Source organism: Episyrphus balteatus, chromosome 2 (assembly GCF_945859705.1).
Source record: "Episyrphus balteatus chromosome 2, idEpiBalt1.1, whole genome shotgun sequence".
Taxonomy (NCBI): Eukaryota; Metazoa; Arthropoda; class Insecta; order Diptera; family Syrphidae; genus Episyrphus; species Episyrphus balteatus.
Window position 1 is genome coordinate 18093548 of NC_079135.1, and position 18024 is coordinate 18111571.

At 35.5% G+C, this 18024-nt stretch overlaps 1 protein-coding gene across 14 annotated transcripts in view; it reads left to right on the forward strand.

Annotated features, from left to right (window-relative positions):
• Positions 1 to 18024, forward strand: part of LOC129908709 (titin) — a 167738-nt gene that overhangs the window by 130600 nt on the left and 19114 nt on the right. For 10 of the 14 annotated variants that reach the window (XM_055985417.1, XM_055985424.1, XM_055985419.1 and 7 more), the window contains 2 exons: positions 5078 to 5293; positions 7257 to 17021. The exons of 2 other annotated variants lie outside the window; for them this stretch is intronic. In XM_055985417.1, coding sequence (XP_055841392.1) covers positions 5078 to 5293; positions 7257 to 17021 — 9981 coding nt within the window. Of the gene's footprint in view, positions 1 to 3692; positions 4933 to 5077; positions 5294 to 7256; positions 17022 to 18024 lie in introns of all 14 variants that reach the window. 2 more of the 14 variants (XM_055985429.1, XM_055985426.1) reach the window with 2 other exon arrangements.

Below are 18024 nucleotides of genomic sequence, written 5' to 3' on the forward strand. Positions count from 1 at the left end.
AAGTCACCAAGATCGAAACTGTTGAAGAAGACGACAAACAACCTGAAACAACAGTAACAGTTGAAGAGGCACCGCTCGAAGAACAGCCTGAAGAAGTTCAAGAACTTCCTGAAGAAGTCAAGGTGTTTGAAACTATTTCCGAGGAAGGTAAACCAACCAAGAAGAGAATACGTACACGTACAATCAAGAAGATCAAGGGAGGCAAACAAGAAGTCACCAAGATCGAAACTGTTGAAGAAGACGACAAACAACCTGAAACAACAGTCACCGTTGAAGAGGCACCACTTGATGAAAAACCGGAAGAAATTCAAGAACTTCCTGAAGAAGTCAAGGTGTTTGAAACTATTTCCGAGGAAGGTACACCAACCAAGAAGAGAATACGTACACGTACAATCAAGAAGATCAAGGGAGGCAAACAAGAAGTCACCAAGATCGAAACTGTTGAAGAAGACGACAAACAACCTGAAACAACAGTAACAGTTGAAGAGGCACCACTTGATGAAAAACCGGAAGAAATTCAAGAACTCCCGGAAGAAGTCAAGGTGTTTGAGACCGTCTCCGAGGAAGGTAAACCAACCAAGAAGAGAATACGTACACGTACAATCAAGAAGATCAAGGGAGGCAAACAAGAAGTCACCAAGATCGAAACTGTTGAAGAAGACGACAAACAACCTGAAACAACAGTAACAGTTGAAGAGGCACCGCTCGAAGAACAGCCTGAAGAAGTTCAAGAACTTCCTGAGGAAGTCAAGGTGTTTGAAACTATTTCCGAGGAAGGTAAACCAACCAAGAAGAGAATACGTACACGTACAATCAAGAAGATCAAGGGAGGCAAACAAGAAGTCACCAAGATCGAAACTGTTGAAGAAGACGACAAACAACCTGAAACAACAGTAACAGTTGAAGAGGCACCGCTCGAAGAACAGCCTGATGAAGTTCAAGAACTTCCTGAGGAAGTCAAGGTGTTTGAAACTATTTCCGAGGAAGGTAAACCAACCAAGAAGAGAATACGTACACGTACAATCAAGAAGATCAAGGGAGGCAAACAAGAAGTCACCAAGATTGAAACTGTTGAAGAAGACGACAAACAACCTGAAACAACAGTAACAGTTGAAGAGGCACCGCTCGAAGAACAGCCTGAAGAAGTTCAAGAACTTCCTGAGGAAGTCAAGGTGTTTGAAACTATTTCCGAGGAAGGTAAACCAACCAAGAAGAGAATACGTACACGTACAATCAAGAAGATCAAGGGAGGCAAACAAGAAGTCACCAAGATCGAAACTGTTGAAGAAGACGACAAACAACCTGAAACAACAGTAACAGTTGAAGAGGCACCGCTCGAAGAACAACCTGAAGAAGTTCAAGAACTTCCTGAGGAAGTCAAGGTGTTTGAAACTATTTCCGAGGAAGGTAAACCAACCAAGAAGAGAATACGTACACGTACAATCAAGAAGATCAAGGGAGGCAAACAAGAAGTCACCAAGATCGAAACTGTTGAAGAAGACGACAAACAACCTGAAACAACAGTCACCGTTGAAGAGGCACCACTCGAAGAACAGCCTGAAGAAGTTCAAGAACTTCCTGAAGAAGTCAAGGTGTTTGAAACTATTTCCGAGGAAGGTAAACCAACCAAGAAGAGAATACGTACACGTACAATCAAGAAGATCAAGGGAGGCAAACAAGAAGTCACCAAGATCGAAACTGTTGAAGAAGACGACAAACAACCTGAAACAACAGTCACCGTTGAAGAGGCGCCGCTCGAAGAACAGCCTGAAGAAGTTCAAGAACTTCCTGAGGAAGTCAAGGTGTTTGAAACTATTTCCGAGGAAGGTAAACCAACCAAGAAGAGAATACGTACACGTACAATCAAGAAGATCAAGGGAGGCAAACAAGAAGTCACCAAGATCGAAACTGTTGAAGAAGACGACAAACAACCTGAAACAACAGTAACAGTTGAAGAGGCACCGCTCGAAGAACAACCTGAAGAAGTTCAAGAACTTCCTGAGGAAATCAAGGTGTTTGAAACTATTTCCGAGGAAGGTAAACCAACCAAGAAGAGAATACGTACACGTACAATCAAGAAGATCAAGGGAGGCAAACAAGAAGTCACCAAGATCGAAACTGTTGAAGAAGACGACAAACAACCTGAAACAACAGTCACCGTTGAAGAGGCACCACTTGATGAAAAACCGGAAGAAATTCAAGAACTTCCTGAAGAAGTCAAGGTGTTTGAAACTATTTCCGAGGAAGGTAAACCAACCAAGAAGAGAATTCGTACACGTACAATCAAGAAGATCAAGGGAGGCAAACAAGAAGTCACCAAGATCGAAACTGTTGAAGAAGACGACAAACAACCTGAAACAACAGTAACAGTTGAAGAGGCACCGCTCGAAGAACAGCCTGAAGAAGTTCAAGAACTTCCTGAGGAAGTCAAGGTGTTTGAAACTATTTCCGAGGAAGGTAAACCAACCAAGAAGAGAATACGTACACGTACAATCAAGAAGATCAAGGGAGGCAAACAAGAAGTCACCAAGATCGAAACTGTTGAAGAAGACGACAAACAACCTGAAACAACAGTCACCGTTGAAGAAGCACCACTTGATGAAAAACCGGAAGAAATTCAAGAACTTCCTGAAGAAGTCAAGGTGTTTGAAACTATTTCCGAGGAAGGTAAACCAACCAAGAAGAGAATACGTACACGTACAATCAAGAAGATCAAGGGAGGCAAACAAGAAGTCACCAAGATCGAAACTGTTGAAGAAGACGACAAACAACCTGAAACAACAGTCACCGTTGAAGAAGCACCACTTGATGAAAAACCGGAAGAAATTCAAGAACTTCCTGAAGAAGTCAAGGTGTTTGAAACTATTTCCGAGGAAGGTAAACCAACCAAGAAGAGAATACGTACACGTACAATCAAGAAGATCAAGGGAGGCAAACAAGAAGTCACCAAGATCGAAACTGTTGAAGAAGACGACAAACAACCTGAAACAAAAGTAACAGTTGAAGAGGCACCGCTCGAAGAACAGCCTGAAGAAGTTCAAGAACTTCCTGAGGAAGTCAAGGTGTTTGAAACTATTTCCGAGGAAGGTAAACCAACCAAGAAGAGAATACGTACACGTACAATCAAGAAGATCAAGGGAGGCAAACAAGAAGTCACCAAGATCGAAACTGTTGAAGAAGACGACAAACAACCTGAAACAACAGTAACAGTTGAAGAGGCACCGCTCGAAGAACAACCTGAAGAAGTTCAAGAACTTCCTGAGGAAATCAAGGTGTTTGAAACTATTTCCGAGGAAGGTAAACCAACCAAGAAGAGAATTCGTACACGTACAATCAAGAAGATCAAGGGAGGCAAACAAGAAGTCACCAAGATCGAAACTGTTCAAGAAGACGACAAACAACCTGAAACAACAGTAACAGTTGAAGAAGCACCACTTGATGAAAAACCGGAAGAAATTCAAGAACTTCCTGAAGATGTTAAAGTTATTGAAACAATTAATGAAGAAGGCAAACCAACTAAAAAGAAAATACGTACAAGAACTATTAAAAAATTGAAGGGTGACAAACAGGAAGTTACCAAGATCGAAACCGTCGAAGAAGATGATAAACAGCCCGAAACAACTGTTACGGTAGAAGAAATTTTGGCCGATGAAGCGCCTGAAGAAGTACAAGAACTTCCCGAGGATGTTGAGGTAGTTGAAACAATCTCAGAAGATGGAACTCCCAAGAAGAAAAAGATTCGTACTCGCACAATCAAGAAAGTTAAAGGTGACAAGCAGGAAATCACAAAAATTCAAACAGTTGAAGAAGAAGGCAAGAAACCTGAAACTACAGCAACTATTGAAGAAATTCCGATACAGCAGGAAGAAAAACCAAAAGAAGAGAAAATAACACAAGAAAGACTTAAGAAAAGAATTCGCTTACAAAAGCCTGCTGATGAAGTGCTTGTTCAAGAGTTGCCAGAGAGAAAATCATTTATATTTTCAAAAACCGAAGATGGTGTACCAACTAAAACTGTTATAAAAACTAAAATTATAAAGAAAACAGTCGGTGACAAACAAGAAATTACAAAAATACAGACTGTTGAAGAATTTGAAAAAGTTCCTGTTACAACTGTTACTGTAGAAGAGTTTAGTAAGCCTTTCCCAGAAATTCCTGATAAGACGGAAATACCTGTTGTTGAGTTACCAGAGGAAGAGTCTACAGCTGTTGTTATTGACGATAACACTGGACAAGAAAAGAAGGTAACCACTAAGAAGCGAGTAATTAAAAAACCAAAGGGTGAACAAGTGGAACAAACCGAAATTAAAACTGTCGAGGAAGAAGGTACAGAACCTCAGTTTATTGTTACAATAACCGAAGAGGAAAAACCCGTTGATGACCATTTAGAACCAAATACTATAGAATCATTTGAATTGCCAGAAGAAGTGACTGTTATACAGGGTAAGACTCCTGAAGGAAAACCCAAAAAGACTACCATCAAAACAAGATCGATCAAAAAACGTGTTGGAGACATTGATGAAATAACAAAGATTCAATTTGTTGAACAAGATGATCAAGAAACTCCATACACTTCTGTTCACATTGAAGAAGTTAATCCCGAAGATGAAGAAGCTCTTGACTTGCCTGTTACCATTGAAGAACTTCCCGAAGAAATTGCCATATCCGAAATAACTACTGAAGATAACAAGAAACCCAAAAAGAAGACAGTTAAAACAAGAACATTCAAAAAGGATCAATCACCTCAACTTCCTGAAGTTTATCAAATTCAAACCATCGAAGAAGAAGGCAAGGAACCATTCTCAATCATTCGTGTTGTTAGCGATGACACTATTGCTGATATAATAGATATTCGTTCATTGGACGACGATAAAACACAAAAACCGAAAACACCCAAACACTTAAAACACAAAAAAACACAACCTAAAGATGGTAAGAGATTCATTTTTATTTGCATAAAACATAACAATTTTTTTCAGTTATAACATAAATTAAACATAAATAAAACAAAATAAAATATATAGAACAACAATTCAGTATACTTTACTACATTTTATATTTTATAACTAAAAAACAGAAGAAACTCCTAAACTCGAAGACACTGAAAAGCCAGTTTACATTACAACATTCAAATCAGTGCAAGGTGAAGACGGTCAACCGATCATACAAACGGAAAACAAAAAGATTATAAAGGAAGAAGGCTTTACTGTTGAAGAGGTACTCAGTGATACTGAGTATGTTCCGGAAGAACAAAAGACAAATGTCGAAATAGTTGAGGTCAACGATGTTAATGGTAAGTTTTTGAATTGCAATATTTTATTTCTAACATTTAGTTATAATTTGTATGCCATTGGTTTTTGAAGCACTCGATTTTTATTTATTTTGATTGAATATGGGATATAGCTGTATTAAATAGAAATTTGATAGAGAATATAACACTTTCAAACCCCAAAACAGGACTGAGAGTAATTGTTGAGGACAAATTTTTATGTTTTGTGGGAACTATTTGTTGGTCTCCTTAAAGTTTATCATTCCATTTGATCCACAAAGCAGAATTCATTTGTGATGTTATACTTGAAAAAAATGTGATAGTGGCTGTCATGTTATGTGATCTAAGCTGTCAAATCTGGAAGGATGAACTCACAAATTGTCTTTTCACACTTGAAACAATTTTGATGTATGTAATTGTTAAGATACTATTTATGCTCTTTAAGAGAGAGAAGATTAATTTCACTGTTATAATGTTTTATATAACAAAGTCAGAAATCCACTTAAAATGAAAGAAGTAAACTGTTATAATGTTATACAAAAAATACCTTTGCACAATGGCATCTCACCCTCATAGATCTTTATAAAACACTGGATAGTGAGATCTTTGCCAAGTATAACAGTTTTGATCACAAACAACGGCTTTTGAGTTCAATTCAAATTCTTTTGTATTTAATACGCTAGCTAGTTTTAGTGAATATAAAAAAACAAAGAAGATGAGAATTCTAATATTGGCCTGTGACTCGGGCAATAGTAACGCGACTCAGTTTCGAAGAAGAATTCGAAAAAAAAGTTTCGAAAATAAAAAGGACTTTCTGCCAACTAGACACGCCCAAACTGTGAAACATAAATCTGCTCATATTTTTGACTTCAGGTTATACTTTGTGAGATAGTGTGGAGGCACGAGACATTCCAGTTTATAATAGTTACGAGTATAACAGTTTTTTGAAAAAAATTCATTTCGTTTCTGAGCCCAGAAATACGCTCACCGGCGAAAGTCCTAATACCACCGTGGGCGAACATACTTACCTTTTGTTTGCATGTTAGTATGTTAAAAAAAAAAGAAGTATAACAGTTACGAAAATTCCACTAAAACCAACTTATACGTTTTTACAAAATATAAATTATTTTTTACTCACCGTGATTAATTTTTGGTCTTCATAAGAATCTCTGACCTGAGAACGAAACAAAAATGAAGATCTTGAATAACATTCATTTTATAAGAAATTTTTTTAAATAAATAAAAAAAAAATCTATCAAATTTCTATTTAAAAAAAAACAAAAAATACAAATCAAAATCAACTTTATAAAGCAGAAAAATAAAGTGAAAACATTAAAAAAAAAGTTTAAATTAAAAACATACACGATTATTTTTTTAAACACATTGATGTTATAGTTTTTAACTTAAAAAAAATGCAAAACAATGCACAAAATTTACTTATTACACAGCAACAAAAAAAAAGTTAACTAACATTAGTTGTACTTAAAATCAAAAATTATTATAAGTTTTGCTAATAATAATAAATTATATATTATACTCGTGTGCATTTGTTTTAAACAAAATATTATTAAAAGTGTATTTTGAAAAAAAAAATTAAATCAGACATTATGGAATATGAATGTTCCATGTGTATGTAAGTTTCGTTTCCAATTTTAGCTGCCAAATCATAAAATTAGGTAACATTTGAATATTATCTTCGAACCCCCAAATACATTCCAAATTTTAGGTACTTACAAATTATTTTTCAATAAATACAGAAGATGGCATTTTCACCGGAAGTTAGATTTCTAATCAAATGAACCCTTAAAGAGTTCTTATTGGCTAGTTGTCAGTTTGACAAGTTGTCAATATGAATTCTTAAAAAATGTTCTTTGACAAAACATCTTACTTTCGTTGAATTTCGACCATTATTAAATTAGGTGTTATACACTTCGTTAAGAAAACACTCTTAACTTAACACGCAAAAAAAAACTTTTCTCTCGCACAGAAGAGGACAACAAAGAATACACTATTACAGAACCAGATGACGGTACTGAAGACACACAACACACACCAGATACAATTAAAAAACAAAAACCAAAGAAGAAGAAACCTAAATTCGATCAAATTGACGAAGAAGCTCCCGAAGAAGTTTTCGTTGAGTATCTACCAGAGGTGGTTAGTGAAATTCAAGAACCAACTGAAGAGGGTGGGGTTAAGACGAAAACAGTTAAAAAACGAAAGATAAAGAAGACAATTGGGGATCAAGAGCAAATTATTGAAGTGGTAACGACTAAAGAAGAGGGTAAAGATGAAGAAAGCACTGTTGTGCTTCTCGATGAGAATGAAGAACCAATTGAAGAGGTTGATGAAGAACAACAACCTCAAGTGGTAGATGAAAAACCTAAAAAGAAAAAGAAGAAACCAGTGAAAAAGATGAAGAAGAATGAACTTGATGAATATATTCAAATGTTGATTGAGCAAGAAATTCCAAAAACTGTTCTTCAAAAGTATGAAAAGGTTGATCTTCCAATGGCTGAACGAGGTAGACGTGGTTCAAGTTATAAACCACAAAAGGCTGAAAAGTCAGAAATCGATGATGGGGATGTTACTTTTCATAAGATTGATATTGTTGAAACAGAACCAGAATTGGTTGAGCGGGAGGTTGTTGATGAAGAAGGTACAGTGACAAAGGAGGTTGTTAAAAAGCGAAAGATTCGTCGGCAAAAGAAAGACTTGCCAGAGGAAAAACCAGAAGATATCATTGAGATTGTTGAAACTGTTGTTGATGGACAACCTCAGTTTGAAGTTTCTGTGGTTGTATTCGAAGCTCCGGAAGAAATAATTCCAGGTACTGTAGAACCTGTGAAGAAAAAGAAGACCAAAAAGGTGAAGAAGGATGATTTGGATGCTTATATTCAGTATCTTATTGAACAGGAAATTCCAAAAACAGAACTTGAGTTGTATGAAAAGACAGAATTGGATAAACCAAAGAAGGCTAAGAAGGTGAAGCCAAAACCAGAAAAGCCTCAAGAAGAAGAATATGATGTGTTGGATGTTAAGGTGACTGAAGAAGATGTGGTAGAAAAACCAAAACCGAAAAAGAAGAAACCAAAACAACATAAGCAAGAGGAAGTTGTGGAAGAAGTTCTTCCTGAGGAAACTCCAGAAGGATACACTTTCTCCGTTACAGAATCAGAGCGTTTGGAAGAAGTAACTGTTCCTGAAGAACCTGTTAAGCAGAAGCCGAAGAAGAAACTGAAGCAGAATGTAGTTGAAGAAACTCCAGTTACGGTTGAAGAAATTTCAAAGGATGTACAAGTTGTTGTTAAGGAGGATGAAGAAGGAAAGATTGAAGAACAAACGATTACTAAGAGAAAGATTAAAAAGAAGAAGGGTCATAAGGAATACACAATTGAGGTTATTGAAACACAAGTTGAAGGACAACCTGAATCGGAAATAACCATCATCGAATCGGAAGAACAACAACCTGAAGAAGATGTTCCTTCTGAAGTGAAGATTCCCAAAAAGAAAAAGACAACTAAGAAAATCAAGAGGGAAGAAATCGATCAATATATTATTTCTGTGATTGAAGAAGAAGGCTTGAAACCTGTTGTTTTCACTGAAGACGAAGAAGAGGCTCCAGTAGAAGAAATCGAGGAAGTTCATGAAGAACAAATTACAGTAGAGGAATTAGCTCCAGAGATTGAAGTGAAAGAAGAACAAAATGAAATTGGAGAAATCAAGAAGCGAACAACGAAGAAGCGAAAGATTAAGAAACAAGAAGGAGACAAGGAATATCTCATTGAAATAATCGAATCTCAAGTCGAGGGCCAACCTGAAGCTGATGTTACAATGACTACAACCGAAATCAAACCTGAAGAACCGGAGGAAACTCAACCAGAATTTGCTACAGTTAAAGTTGTTGAGAAAGTGAAAAAGAATAAGGTGAAGAAGGATGATCTTCAAGAATATATTCAAAAACTGATCGAGCAAGAAATTCCTAAGACAGAACTTGAGACGTATGAAAAGATTGATGTTGATGGAAAACCTAAAAAGACAAAGAAAACAAAACCAAAGAAGAAGGTTCCTGAAGAAGAACAAGGTGATTTACTTGATGTTTCAATTGTTGAAGAAGAAGCTCCAGAAAAACCACAAGAAAAGAAAAAGAAGAAGAAACCAACAGTTGAAAAGGTTGAAGTAACTGAAGAAGTTCCAGAAGAAACTCCTGAAGACTTTGCATTTAGCGTCAAAGAAACAGAACCTACTGAAGAAGATCAAATTGTTGAAGAAGAAATTCCTAAACAAAAACCTAAAAAGAAGACAAAAGCAAAAATAGTTGAAGAAATTCCAGTTACAGTGGAAGAAGTTTCAAAGGACGTTGAAATTGTAACAAAGGAAGATGAAGAAGGCAAAATCGAAGAACAAATTATTACCAAGCGTAAGATTAAAAAGAAGAAGGGACCAAAGGAATACACAATAGAAATAATTGAAACTCAAGTTGAAGGACAACCTGAGTCTGAAATTACAATAATTGAATCTGAGGTTCAACAACCCGATGAAGAGATACAATTGGTTGAAGAAGTTCCAAAGAAGAAAAAGACAGTGAAAAAAGTCAAAAAGGAACAAATTGAACAATATATTATTTCGGTTGTTGAAGAACAAGGCTTAAAACCAGTAACATTTGATGAAGAACAACCAGAAGAAGAGGCTCCAGAAGAGATTGTTGAAGAAGTTTATCCAATTCAAATTGAAGAATTAGCTCCAGAAATTGAAGAAAATGAAATTTCTGATGAAACTGGTGAAAAGAAGAAACGTATAACGAAAAAACGTAAGATTCGCAAGCAAGAAGGTGAAAAGGAATATTTAATTGAGATTGTTGAAACTCAAGTAGAAGGTCAACCTGAAGCTGATGTTACAATGACTACAACAGAATTGACTGTTACTGAAGATGGTGAAAAACCTGAAGAACCTAAAGTCATTAAAGTTGCTGAAAAAATTAAAAAGAAGAAGGTTAAGAAGGATGATCTTCAGGAATATATTCAAAAACTTATTGAACAAGAAATTCCAAAGACAGAACTCGAAATCTATGAGAAGGTAGATGTCGATGGAAAGCCTAAAAAAGCAAAGAAATCTAAGCCAAAGAAAGAAGCACCAAAATTAGAAGAAGGTGAAGTGCTAGATGTTTCTGTAGTTGAAGAAGAAGCTCCAGAAAAACCTGTAGAAAAGAAAAAGAAGAAGAAACCTGTTGTTGAAAAGGTAGAAATAACTGAAGAAATTCCAGAAGAAATTCCTGAAGATTTGACTGTCACAATAACTGAATCAGAACGTGTTGATGTAGAACAACCAATAATTGAAGAAGCTCCTAAAGAAAAACCTAAAAAGAAGTTGAAACCCAAAAAGATTGAAGAAATTCCAGTCACAGTTGAAGAGGTTTCTAAGGATGTTGAAGTAATTGTGAAAGAAGATGAAGAAGGTAAAATTGAAGAACATGTTGTTACAACACGAAAAATCAAAAAGAAGAAGGGTCCCAAGGAATATACCATCGAAATAATTGAAACTCAAGTTGAAGGACAACCTGAATCAGAAATCACAATTATCGAATTTGAAGAACAGAAACCAGAAGAAATTACAACTCTGGTTGAAGAAGTTCCGAAAAAGAAGAAGACCACAAGGAAAATAAAGAAAGAACAGGTAGAACAATATATCATCAATGTTATTGAAGAAGATGCACCTGAAAAGGTTATTCCCGATGAAGACGAAACAGCTCCTATCGAACTTGTTGAAGAATTGCCTACCGAAGAACAACCGATCTTCGAAATAACAACAATGGTTGAACAAGTTGCTGAAATTGAAGAAGAAGAAAAAGTGCCATTGGAAAAAGAAACTGAAGAAAAACCTTCTGAGAAGAAAAAATCGAAGAAACCGAAGAAGGTTAAGGTAACGGAGTCTGAATTGGAGGAAGACACAAAGCCTTTAGTTGAAGAAATTGTCGAAGTTGTCGATGAAGACAAACCTGATGTTGAAGAAACACCAGAAGACATGTCAATAAAGATTTTGGAAGAAGAACCTAAAAAGCCGAAGAAACCAAAGAAATCAAAGGTTCAAGTGGAAGAAGAAGTTGTTGAGGAATATAAAATCAGCATTCAAGAACTTGAACCAGAGGTTGAGGTGAAAGAAGTAACCGTTGAATCAGGTGAAACTAAACAACAGACAATTAAAAAGCGAAAGATTAAGAAGCAAGAAGGTGAAAAGGAATACATTATTGAAATTATTGAAACACAAGAAGAAGGTCAACCTGAAGCTGATGTCACAATGACAACCACAGAGGTCACTCCAGTTGAAGAAGAGGGAGTACCTGAAGAAGCAAAGGTTAAAGTTATTGAAAAAGTCAAAAAGAAGAAGGTTAAGAAGGATGATCTTCATGATTATATTCAAAGTCTAATTGAAATGGAAATTCCAAAAACAGAACTTGAGAAATATGAAAAGATTGATATCGATGCTAAGCCCAAGAAAGCTAAAAAGTCTAAGCCAAAGAAGGAAGAAGAAGCACCAGAACTTCCTGATGCTTTAGATGTGACTGTAACTGAAGAAGAAGCACCTCAAAAACCAAAAGAAAAGAAAAAGAAGAAGAAACCAATTGTTGAAGAAGTTGTAGTAACCGAAGAAGTTCCTGAAGAATTCTTCGATGAATACACTATCAAGACAACGGTATTGGAACCAACGGAAGAAACACAAATATTCGAAGAAGAGCTTGAAGAAGTTCCTGAACAAGAAAAACCAGTTGAAATTATTGAAGAACTGCCGGTCACAGTTGAAGAAATTTCAAAGGACGTTGAAATTGTGGTGAAAGAAAACGAAGAAGGTGAATCACAACAACAAGTCATAACCAAACGAAAGATCAAAAAGAAGAAGGGTCATAAGGAGTATACAATTGAAGTCATTGAAACTCAAGTGGAAGGACAACCTGAATCAGAAATCACCATTATCGAGTCGGAAGAACAGAAACCTGACGAAAAGATCGATGTAGTTGAAGAAGTACCGAAAAAGAAGAAGACAACTAAAAAGGTGAAGAAAGAACAAATTGAGCAGTATCTTATTTCTGTTATCGAAGAACAAGCTACAAAACCAGTTACTTTCGAGGAAACAGTGGAGATAACTGAACAAGAAATCGAAGAAACTCCAGAAAAACAACCAGAATTCGAAACAACAGTAATTGAAGAAACTGTCGAACCAACACACGAAGAAGAAGATATTCCTCAAGTTATTGAAGAGGAAGAAAAGCAACCAGAAAAGAAAAAGACAAGGAAACCGAAAAAGGTCAAGATTATCGAAACAGAAGCCGAAGAACAACCACAACCTGAAGCTGAAATTCAAGTCGAAGAAACTGTTGAAGAAAAACCAACTGAAATACAAGTTATTGAAGAATTCCCCATCAAAGTTACCGAAGAAGAACCTAAAAAGCCAAAGAAATCAAAGAAACCAAAACAACAACAAGAAGCGGAAGTTTTCGAAGATTATAAGATTACTATTACTGAACTTGCTCCTGAAATTGAAATCAAAGAAATAACCGACGAAGATGGTGAAACTAAACAACAAACAATTAAAAAACGTAAGATCAAGAAACAAGAAGGTCCGAAAGAGTATGTCATTGAAATTGTGGAAACACAAGAAGAAGGTCAACTTGAAGCTGATGTCACTATGACAACTACAGAAGTAACACCTGAAGAAGAACAATCACCAGGGGAGCCATTGAAGATCAAGGTTGTTGAAAAGCCCAAAAAGAAAAAGGTTAAGAAGAATGATTTGGATGATTACATTCAACAGCTTATTGAACAAGAAATTCCCAAAACTGAACTGGAGAAATATGAAAAGGTAGAAATCGATGAGGCACCTAAAAAGGTCAAGAAAATAAAGAAGAAGCCAATCATCAAAGAAGAAATCATTGATGGACTTCCAGTTAAGGTTACTGAGTATGAAGTAGAAAAGGAAGAAGTGGAAGAACTTGAGGAAGAACTTCCAGTAACAATTATCGAAACAATTGAAGAAGATAAACCAGAAAAACCAAAGGAATTCGTAGTTTCCATGACTGAAGAACAAGGTGAGCCAATCGTATTTGAAGAAGAAACAGTAACTGTAACCGAACAAGAAGAATCTAAGCCAAAGAAAAAATCAAAGAAACCAAGGAAGACCGAAGCAGAACAACAACCTGAAGAAGTAGAAGAAAGTCAAGTGCAAGTGACCGAAGAAGAACCAGAACAACCAACAGTTGAAGAAATTGAAGAAGAAACTAAACCGAAAAAGAAAACCAAAAAGCCAAAGAAACCTGAAACAGCTGAAATTACTGTTAAGGAAGAGGAACCAATTAAAGAACAACAACCTTACGAAGTTGAAGTGATTGAAGAAAAAACCGATATCGTCAAAGTTGAGGATGAAGCTGGAGTTATTAAAGAGAAAACTGTTACAAAACGTAAAATCAAAAAGAAGCAAGGTCCAAAAGAAGAGGTTTATGAAATTTCCGAAACTACGGAAGAAGGACAACCAATGTCAGAGGTATCAGTTGTGCTTTTAGAACCTGAAGAATCTGTACCACAAGAAGAAGAAGTCACTGTCAAACCAACAAAGAAGACGAAAAGGGTCAAGAAAGAAGATATTCAAGAGTTTATTATGTCAGTTGTTGAAACAGTACCTGAAGATCAAGTGCAAGTTGATGAAGAACAACCTGTTGAAAAACCTAAAAAACCAAAGAAGTCAAAGGTCAAAGTAATTGAAACAACCGTTGAAGAGAAACAACCGCAACCTGATAGTTTCCAAATCGAAGAAATTCCTCAGGAAGAAATTCAGCCAGAGGAAATTGAAGAAGTTGAAGATTTCTCAGTCAAGGTGATTTCTGAAACTCCTGAAGAAATCAAAGAAAAACCCAAAAAGACTAAAAAACAAAAGCAACCCAAACCAGTCAGAGAAGAAACAGAAACTATTGAAGAATATAAGATTAGAATTACATCACTTGAGGAACTTCCAATTGAAGAAATAACTGAAGTTACCGAAGAACCTCAAGAAGAAGAAGAAACTCCTCAAGTTGGTCAACAATTCGAAGAATATAAGATCAAGATTGAAGAAATTGAAGCTACTGAGGAGATTAAACAAATTGTAGATGAAGAAGGTGTAACAAAGAAACAAACTATTTCAAAGAAGAAGATCAAGAAACACACTGGTCCTAAAGAAGAAATCATTGAAATAATTGAGGTTCAAAATGAGGGAGCGCCTTCAGCTGAAGTTACAGTAATTACTACTGAAGTAGCTGCTATTGAAGATGAAGAAAAACCACAAGAAGAGAAAAAGAAGAAGAAAACTACAAAGAAAGTAAAGAAGGCTGATATTGACGATTACATTCAAAAGTTGATTGAACAGGAAATTCCCAAAACAGAACTTGAGAAATATGAAAAGGTTGACATTGATGAAGTTCCAAAGAAACCAAGGAAGAAATCAATTATTGAAGATAAGGTTAAAGTTGATGAATCTGAACCTGTTAAAGAAGAAGCTCCTCTTGAACAAATTACAGAAGTTGTTGAAGAAGCTCCTAAAAAGGTAAAGAAACCAAAGAAACCAGTTCATGAAATTAAGGTTATTGAAGAAATTCCACAAGAACATCCTGAAGAGCCTTATGAAGTAACAGTTAAAGAAATTCAGGAAGAAGTCGAGACAAAACAAGTACCAGATGAAACTGGTGAGGTAAAAGAAAAGAAGATTACTAAACGCAAGGTTAAGCAGCAAATAGGTCCTAAGGAAGTTGTTTTGGAAATTGTTGAAGTACAAGACAAAGATACTGGAGATGCTGAAATAACAGTTACAACTAGTGAAGCACCAGTTGAAGAAGATATTCAACCTGATGTAGAAGTAGTTAAAAAGAAGAAAACAAAGAAGGTTAAGAAAGACGACTTGGAAGATTACATTAAAAAGCTAATTGAAGAAGAAATTCCAAAGACCGAATTAGAAACTTATGAGAAGGTTGAAATTGAAGAGAAGCCGAAAAAAACAAAGAAGAAACCTAAGCAAGAAGTTCAGGTTAAGGAAGAAGAACCTCAAGAGGCTCCTGAAGAAGTACCAGAAGAGGCTGAAATTAAGTTAACTGAAGAAAAACCAGTTGAAGAGGTTGAAGTGTTTGAATTTAAACAAGTAGAAGAAAAGAAACCAAAGGCACCCAAGAAGGCTCCCAAGCAAAAGGTTAAGGTTGTTGAAGAAGATAAACCTGAAGAACCAAAACCTGAGGCTGAAGTTATCGTAAAAGAAGATGACTTAGAAGAAGCACCTCTTGAGGAACAACCAGTATTTGAAGTTAAAGAAATTGAAGAAGTACAACCTATTGAAGATACTACTTTTGAAATTTCTGTAAAAGAAGAAGAAACTCCAAAGGTGAAGGAAAAGAAACCAAAGAAACCGAAAGCCAAGGAAGTTGAAACTATCGAAAGCTATGAAATTTCTGTTCATGAATCTGTCACAGAACCTGAAGAACCAGCTCCAGTTGATGATACCCCAGTTGAAGTTCAAGAAATTGAAACAAAATCCGAAGTTAAGGAGGTTCAAGACGCTGATGGCACAAAACACAAAGAAACTACAACCAGACGTAAAATCAAACGCCAACAAGGTCCTAAGGAAGAAATTATCGAAATTATCGAAGTTCAAACTGATGATCAACCTGAAGCAGAAGTCACAGTTATTTCAACAGAAACTCCAAAACCAGACGAACCAAAAGAACAACCAAAGGCACCAAAGAAAAAGACCAAAAAGGTTAAGAAAGATGATCTTGATGATTACATTCAGAAGCTCATTGAACAAGAAATTCCAAAGACTGAATTGGAAAAGTACGAAAAAATCGAATTTGAAACTGCTCCTAAGGAGAAACCAGAAGAAGAACAACCTGTTGTGGTGAAAGAAGAAAGTCCTGTCAAGGAGGAAGAAAAACCAACAAAGAAGAAGACGAAAAAAGAAAAGAAACCTAAAGAAGAAGAAGAATATCCTCTTGCTGAAATAAGAGTTACTGAAGAAGAACCTGAACAACCAGTTGTTGAAATTATCGAAGATAAACCAGCTGAAGTGAAGGTTGAAGAAATAATCAACGAAGAAGGCCAACCCAAACAACAAGTTACTACCAAAAGAACAGTTAAAAAGAAGGTGGGACAGAAAGAAAGTACTCTTTACATTGTCACTGTACAAGAAGAAGACAAACCTGATGCTGTCATTTCAATCACGGAAGAACAACCGGAAGAACCAATTCCTGAAGAAATCGAAGTAATTGAAGAACAACCATCAAAACCAACTCCAACCAAACTAAAGAAACCTAAAAAGACCACAAAAACTGTCAAGACCAACGAACTTGATGACTATATTCAAAAACTCATCGAAGCTGAAATACCCAAAACCGAATTGGAACAATACGAAAAAGTCGATATACCAATATTTGAAAAACCCAAAATTGAAGAAGCAGAAAAACCTGAAGAAAAACCCAAAAAGAAAAAGAAAACTGAAAAACCCCAACCAATTGAAGAAGCTAAAATAACCGAAATCATTGAACAACCTACAATCGTCGATGAAAAACCATTTGAAATAACAGAAACTCAAACATTACCCGAAACACAACCCGAGGAACCAACTGACACAGAACAGACAACACCAGTACAGGAAGAATCCAAACCGGATACTACCGATTATACAACAACAACAAAAAAACAGAAAACTATCAAAAAACCCAAAGATAAAACACAATCAGAGACAAGTAAGTTTTTTGCCACTAGAGCCAGTCTCGCTCCCCATAAAAAAACGCCCCCCAAATTCCTTACAAAAATAACGTTAACAAAATTTCGTTGGTCCTATATATATTTTTTTAAATATACAGGGTGTCCCAAAAGTAATGGATCAAACGAAATATGCTTATAGGCCAACTTAAGGGCTCTCAGAATTTGGTAACTTGTTCATCCCAAATCCTTACGGTTTTCAATTTAATGCAATTTTTGTGGAATTTCGAAAAATCCCGACTTTGCAACAGTATTTTGCTTCCTCCGCTCATAATTGGTTTTTGTTTTTTACAATTCCTTCACTAAAACATTGCCTAAAAATGAGAAATAATTAGTTAATCAAAATATTTTTTATTTCATACACCATTTTGCTGCAAATTAATTAACAGTTCCATGTTTTATAAAAACTCAATTTCTTACTTTTATTTCAGAGCAACATCCCGAAAAAAATTGTATGGTGTGACACGGGTTTATTATTTTAAAAACTTCCCGTGTTATTGCAGTTTTCAAAAATGTATAAAAATTTCCAAAGTTGAAATTAGAACGAAAGATATTACAATTTCAATGCAACAAAACAGGGCTTTTCAGAGAAAAATAACAAAGAAAAATAAACAAATTTTGTCGACTGTTGTTTGTTTATTTCTTTTTGAATAAAAGCCTCGATTTTTGTTTGTTTTTTGCTCTGAAAACCCCTGTTTTTTAGCACTCAAATTGTAATATCTTTCGTTCTAACTTAAATTTTGGAAACTTTTATACATTTTTGAAAACTGCAATAACAAGGCAAGTTTTTAAAATAATAAACCAGTGACACACCTTTCAATTTTTTTTCGGGATGTTGCTCTGAAATAAAAGTAAGAAATTGAGTTTTTATAAAACATGGAACTGTTAATTAATTTGCAGTGAAATGGCGTATGAAATAAAAAATATTTTGATTAACTAATTATTTCTCATTTTTAGGCAATGTTTTAGTGAAAGAATTGTAAA